Source organism: Clupea harengus, chromosome 16 (genome assembly GCF_900700415.2).
Source record: "Clupea harengus chromosome 16, Ch_v2.0.2, whole genome shotgun sequence".
NCBI lineage: Eukaryota > Metazoa > Chordata > Actinopteri > Clupeiformes > Clupeidae > Clupea > Clupea harengus.
In genome coordinates this window covers 17,879,057-17,885,846 of record NC_045167.1, presented here as the reverse complement: position 1 = coordinate 17,885,846, position 6,790 = coordinate 17,879,057, and the positions used below count along the sequence as shown (strand labels likewise).

Here is a 6,790-nt window from a genome sequence, read left to right as displayed (position 1 = left end):
TGTGTCTGTGATTTCAATGTTCAGTGTGTATTTGGATCTGGTAACACTACATTTTAGGGTAGTCGTGGTATGCCACATGACGTGTATATTAAACCTGACTAATGCTTTATTATATTTAATTTAAGCTGTCCCTTTATATTGGGTCATGATTTCATTCAGATCCATCATTCCCTGCATTCTGACTCCCCTGTGTATATTAGACCAGAGTATGGTAGCCTACTTTCCGGAGTCTTGTATCGTGGTGTTACTTCAGTGTCGCTAGGGGGCGATAATGATCCTGGAAGTCAAACGTTCACAACAAAGCGATGAAATGAGCTTCCGGTCGTTTCAACATGGCGACGCCTGTGGAGGAAAACGTGAACGATGCACAGTCTGAAAAAAAATCTAAAAAGACAAAAAACCAAGGTACTTTTGTTAAATCTCCAACTGTAAATACCTTTAGTCACTTAATGAGAGCAGCTGACTAAAAGCAATAAATAGAGGGGCCATTCACTTTGCCAGTTTGGCCTGTTTAGATAGGTAGCGTTACTAGTTAGCTAGCATACCTCATTTCCAGTTTATAAACACTAAAAGCAACAGCCTCTTCTGACTGAGTGTATATTCAATTCTTCGTGTATACTTACGTTTGTTCTTCGAATGGCAATCTCACAACGTGATGAGCCGTAGTTCTGTGTGCTGCTAACATTTGCAAATGTTTACTATTGCAGGAGATGAATCGGAGCTACTGACCGTTCCTGAGGGATGGAAAGAACCTACATTCTTAAGAGAAGACAACCCCAGAGGTTTTCTAGAAGAGAGCAGTTTCGCCACATTGTTTCCCAAGTACAGGGAAGCATACTTAAAGGAATGCTGGGCCCTTGTACAGAAAGCCCTCGGAGAAGTAGTAAGTTTCATCTTGTATTTGATTTGTTCAAAGCCACCCGTTTAGCAAACTGCACACTAATAATGGCTTTGTTATTCATTTTGTTGTAGTTTATTAATGCCAACCTGGATTTGATCGAAGGAAGTATGACTGTCAACACCACAAAGAAGACATTTGACCCATATGTCATATTGAGGGCGAGAGATCTTATAAAGTTATTGGCACGAAGTGTGCCTTTCGAACAAGTGAGTGTGTGGTCTTATTCTAATATTTGTGCAACCAGAGGTCTGGAACTTAACGTGTGTGATATGATTTTTATGATCCAGATATTGGCCTGTGTGTCAGAATTCCTTCTCGGATAGCCTAATATGATTGCATTTTTCAGGCGGTCCGGATACTGCAAGATGACGTGGCTTGCGACATCATAAAGATTGGCACATTGGTGCGGAATAGAGAACGCTTTGTTAAAAGAAGACAAAGGCTGATTGGACCAAAGGGATCTACACTAAAGGTGAGACTCCCTGTGGCTGGCTAAGATTGTGTTACAGAATCACCTGTCTTTACTGTGCTTTTGTATTGGATGCCCCTCAATCAAACATATGTAAGGATCACTCAATCGTCCACATTATGGCATTCAGATTCTATGTCCGTTTATGTTCCCTCAGGCACTGGAGCTGCTCACAAACTGCTATGTGATGGTGCAGGGCAACACAGTATCTGCCCTGGGACCTCACAGTGGCCTCAAAGAGGTGATGGTGTATGATGTCTACTCACATTTAAATGTATCTGATGTACTTAATGTTTATTAGTTAATAGGTTATGATTAAACCTTTGACTTTCCTTGGCAGGTGCGGAAAGTGGTGATGGAAACAATGAAGAATATTCACCCCATTTACAATATTAAGGTGACCTTTTAAGATCTTGACATTGATATGACTTCAGTCGTGGGTGACGTAGAGATAGGGTTAAGATTTACTGAAGGTAGAACTTGTGGCTGTGCTACACAAACTGTTAGACTGATGGTTGTGCCAAGTTTCCCTGTGAGGAGTTCCATCCTTGTTCTGGACCACCTGATTGACACACTGTCATCTCTGGGTGCAGATGCCACTGGGGCACGGCCTGGAGCTGAGGGAATTGAAGTTGGGCACAACATCCTAAGACATGTCATATTCTGCTCTCTGATGTGAAATAAGAGACCAAGGGATCATTACAACTGGTTTCTTAGCCGGATGAAAACGTAATTCGGTAGATCAGCAAACAGACACGAGGATGAGTTTAGCTTTACCGCTAATTACAAGGCACATGTATTTAGTGATTAATGGTAGGAGGTGGCAAATTATGTTAATCAGACTTCATCAGTTGGCTGTGTCTTTACCGGTAACAGTACAGTGTGGTGCCAGCCTTGGCCCCAAGGCAAGAGATGATCTCTCTGGTGAGCGCTGATGTAATGTTTACTGTTGATCTAATAATGCACCAAACGGCCATTCCTGTTCCAGACACTGATGATCAAGCGCGAGCTGTCCAGCGACCCCGAGCTGCGCACCCAGAGCTGGGAGCGCTTCCTGCCCAAGTTCAGGCACAAGAGCCTGGCCAAGCGCAAGCAGCCCAAGAAGAAGACGGTGAAGAGGGAGTACACACCCTTCCCTCCGCCGCAGCCTGACAGCAAGGTCAGTACAGCGCCCTCTACGGGTGGTTTACATCAAATACGCTCACTGAGCAACTTTACACTGAGTTCCATTTAAGAAGGAAAGTGTCCCCTAACAGCAGGATTTGTGAACGTTTTCACTGTATTTAAGATGGTATTTTTTGTGTTATCTTTTGCCCTCTCAGATTGACCAACAGCTGGCGACAGGAGAATACTTCCTACAAGAGAGTGATAAGAGGAGAAAGAAGATGAATGAGATAAAGGTAGTAGTAACCGACCCATATATTCATTATACAGCTCAATCCAGTCGAACAATTCATTCATTTCTGATTGGACAAGAGACATTCCATGAGTGGGGATGTTCTGGCACAACCTCACTCAGACTCTCCACGACTAGTAATCACTCCGCATGTGATGTATTTGAACTGCTGAATTGTATGTCAACATTCCAGATGGTAATGCAGCAGACAGATAGTCAATGATGAAACTGCTGGTCTATCATGCTAAACCCCTACATTTACGTTTAGTTCTTACAGTTTATCTATCTATCTATCTGTCCTATTAAGTTTATCTAAAGCCACTTACAGTACAGATATACATTTTCATTAGTAGCTTATATGTGTTCCCTGGGTATCGAACCCATGATCTCGGTACATGTGTATGATTTGCGGTGACTTATGAAACTTACCAATAATTCCTGTTTTTTTTGTTTCCTTTTTCTTTGTGGCTAAAGGTGAAACAAGCTGAGGCATTGACTAAGAGACAGGAAGAACGGAACAAAGATTTCATCCCACCCAAAGAGAAGCCTGCTGTAAAGAAGGCCAAGAAAGGTATGGTACTGCAGCACCTACAGCTCAAGCCCTGTATTAGGTTGGCATGACACAGACCCATAGGTGTAAAATATGAATGAGATGTGAAACCACATTGGGGACTTGCTCTACCTTTTATTAATACTTATGAAAGCTTTATTTATACTTATTAATATATATATACATATACTTTTGTTCAGTAATTTGGACTTGTGTCTTGTGCTTATGATCATCCTTATGATTTTAATTGGATAAAACGGACAATGAAGTATTTGTTGTTTGCTATGTATATACTGCATAGCTTATATACGTATATAGCTTCTTAATATACTGCATTTAAAGTTACAGACATACTCTTTGTCTTTGCAGACACGACAGAATCTACGATTGACATTCAGGCCATCAAAGACAAAGTGAAAAAAGCAAAGACCAAGAGGCTAGGTGCACCCCCTGTCAACCCCACCCCCTCAGTTGAAAAGAAGAAGAAAAACAAGAGATAAGCTTCCCCCAACCATTTGGACCATTGCTTTCAGGAGCTTTTGTAGATGGACAAGGACCATTAAGCTGTCAACTATGGTTGCACTGTGCAACTTTATTGGAAAAACAGAAAAAAGAGCAGAATAATGGAATAATAATTTTTTTTTTATATAACCTGTTTTCTTTGGAATTAAAACTTGTAAATATGCAGTCCTGTTCAGCTGTTTCTGTCATTGCCAGGGGTGGAACATACTGAATAGGTTTACTTTGACTTCTACAAGCTGCTTTCCCCTACTTCTTATTAAAGTTATTCTAGATGTTCAAAAGACACATTCATATGGGATCATGATCAGTTTTCTTCTTTGGCTGGATGTCACAACTACTTTTTTCACAGCCTTCCACCTGTCAGTCAGCCAATCAGAGCAGGACTACAGCAGGCCATTGATTTAACTAAAGCTACTCGTGAAGCATTCACCTCTGGGTAAATTAAACATCAATAGTAGTATACCGAATGGACAATGGAAATGGAATTATTGAATTTCAATTTTGGGCCCAGACTTGCATGTATCCATTTAGCATATTACCATTTCATTTTAATTTCTATGCTGACATACATCCCATCGAGTTTTCACATTAGTGAAAGAAGCACACATAAAGGAACAACATTAAGCTAGCTGCTTATTACTACATCAGCCAGGTCAGGGTGATCGGGAGCCTGACGTGAAGAACCAAAGCACCCAGCCAGTTCTTTACATGTCACTCGTAGACATACATGCTTGGATATTGCATCTTAATGATGTACGAGGAGGCGAGGATGAGCAGGAGAGCTACCGGTCTCAGGACGAGCACCGCCACGCAGAAAGCCCCGCAGGTAGCCTTCTCTGGATCCCACTCCGGACTCCAGTTATAACCTGAGAAAAAGAGGAAAAAAATAAGTCTACACACCTTACTGCCACACAGAGCGACACGAGCACAAATAGTTATAAAGAAAAATCTACACGTACTTTTGGCTGCGTCTCGGGTTTGGTCACCTTAAAAGAAAGAACAGGAGGGAGAGCCCTGATTACAAACATGATCCGCGTTGTGAGCTAGATGCTATTTTGTTTTGATTTCGGTACTTACGGCAGAGCGAGTCCTGGCATGTGTCCTCGGCACATCCGCTGCACGCCCTTCCTCTCTCGTATGGATTGCTACCCGGTAAATTCCCCCTGAAAGAAGAGATTAACCTTTCTGACATCCGTCACTCAAACAAAGTCTCAATGTTTCTCAGTATCTCCGCGCTCTACGACATAGGCCTATGGGCTACTTCTTCCAGACATCTACATGATGCATAGATGTATTTTTGTTATTGTTGAAAAGAAAATCACTTTTGAAACCTGTGGTCATGAGTTTTTTTCCTGGAGGAAGAGTGACAATGCAATGTTTTTCTATTAACCTGTGGCTTCTGTAAAGCATTTTGTTCTCTATTGTTGAGACATTTATGGCTTGGTAATCCACTTTGGACAAGGAGACAAGATGCATGTACAGTGTCACAACATTAACAAATCATATTTCATCTTTAAGAATTGCTACATTAATGTGGCTCGATTAAAATATGTTGTAGTGCACTTTTTTAATGCTATGTAAAGCAGCTTTAAATTATTTAAAGGCTCAAAGTTTCATGGCCACAGAGCAATCTGAATGAATTCACCCGTTTTGCAATCCAGTGAGTTCAATGTGGTAACTTACGCCGGGAAGTAGTTGCACAGAAAATGGGCACTGGCATGGCCTTTGGAGAAGCCTTCGATTCCATCAGGACAAAGATGAACAGCACACCCAACCTTATAGCTGTTGGCCCACACCACCTGACCACATAACATGAAGGTGATATAATTTTACAATGTTAAACATGGTAGCACAATTTGTCCTAGTAGAAAAGAATGTCACTTTGGTGACACTTATGTCACACATTAGCAGGTTAGAAATTAGTCAAGTTACCTGTGTGTAGTGGCCACAGACTTTGCCTGATTTGCAGCCCTGTTTGTAAGTATAGTGTATTAACTCCTCATTCACCCAGCCCTGCATGGCTTTCCCTACAGAGAAGCTATTAGGTGGATATCCTGACCAGAGATTCTCCCCTACAGATGTGAAGGTGGGGTGAACCTTCTTCACATCCTTCAGGTAAGTATTGTGGTAGAAGACGCATCGTCTTGCCCACGCTCTTGCTGTTATCGCCAAGGCTGCATCCCAAGTCTGAGAGGAGTCATATATTTATTACACCTCATGAATTTTCAACATACCTTAACATTTTTAAAGACGTTACCAGTGTGTAACAAAAGTCAATTGACCAAGTCATTTTTCACCTTGAGAGCCTTCTATTGCCATTAACTTCTTCTGTTTAGTGGCTGATATTTTAAATAGACTATGCCAAGGATATGATTTCAAAATGTTTTCTTGATATCCACGCCCAGTTAAACTGAAGATGATGTTGGTCCGAGAGCGGACCAGATGTGCCACATCACCAGTGGGGTGCTAACCAAAATCCACTGGTGGACCGATATGTGCTTACTATGTGGGTAGGAAGTTGTTGCAAAAGCTTTTGAGTGGGTCTTACCATGTAGCGCATGTTGCCTGCTGGTGGATTCACGTTAGATCGATTCTGGTTGTGGCTTTTCACACACTCGTCTATAAACTTTTCATTTGTGATTTCTGGCAGTTGTAGACCTGTCCCTGGCGTCACCAAGGTAGGGAGTTTCAGAACCGTCATCATCCAGATCACACTCACCCACTTCCCAGCCATGGTTCAAATAACTCCTTTTGCTCCTTTGCTTCTTCCTCTTCTTGCTGCCTATGACTATGTTGTCACTATTTCACTATTTTCACTACTGCCTGTAATTGTTTGAGAGCTACGTTGTTACGGAATTAACACTTCTTGTCACCGCTCTCTTGGTTGCTGGTTCAGGAAGGAAGCAAACATGGTGCCACTTCCTCACTTCTTGGTGAAGGCAGAACTGCGCT

The 6,790-nt window shown here is 41.9% G+C and overlaps 2 protein-coding genes across 2 annotated transcripts; one reads left to right on the top strand and one right to left on the bottom strand.

Annotated features, from left to right (window-relative positions):
• Window positions 1-233: 233 nt before the first annotated feature.
• On the top strand, window positions 234-4,121 carry krr1 (KRR1 small subunit processome component homolog). Its single transcript, XM_012815435.3, has 10 exons — window positions 234-405; window positions 708-883; window positions 973-1,107; window positions 1,248-1,373; window positions 1,528-1,611; window positions 1,711-1,767; window positions 2,359-2,529; window positions 2,693-2,770; window positions 3,241-3,337; window positions 3,686-4,121. Exons 1-10 carry the CDS (start codon window positions 333-335, stop codon window positions 3,814-3,816), a joined length of 1,128 nt encoding a protein of 375 aa, XP_012670889.2. The 5' UTR covers window positions 234-332; the 3' UTR covers window positions 3,817-4,121.
• On the bottom strand, window positions 3,889-6,790 carry glipr1a (GLI pathogenesis-related 1a). The gene is made up of 6 exons (XM_012815424.3): window positions 6,387-6,790; window positions 5,771-6,025; window positions 5,522-5,637; window positions 4,916-5,001; window positions 4,798-4,824; window positions 3,889-4,704 (listed from the first exon to the last, which is right to left on the bottom strand). The coding sequence occupies exons 1-6, from the start codon at window positions 6,570-6,572 to the stop codon at window positions 4,550-4,552; spliced, it is 825 nt and encodes a 274-aa protein (XP_012670878.1). The 5' UTR covers window positions 6,573-6,790; the 3' UTR covers window positions 3,889-4,549.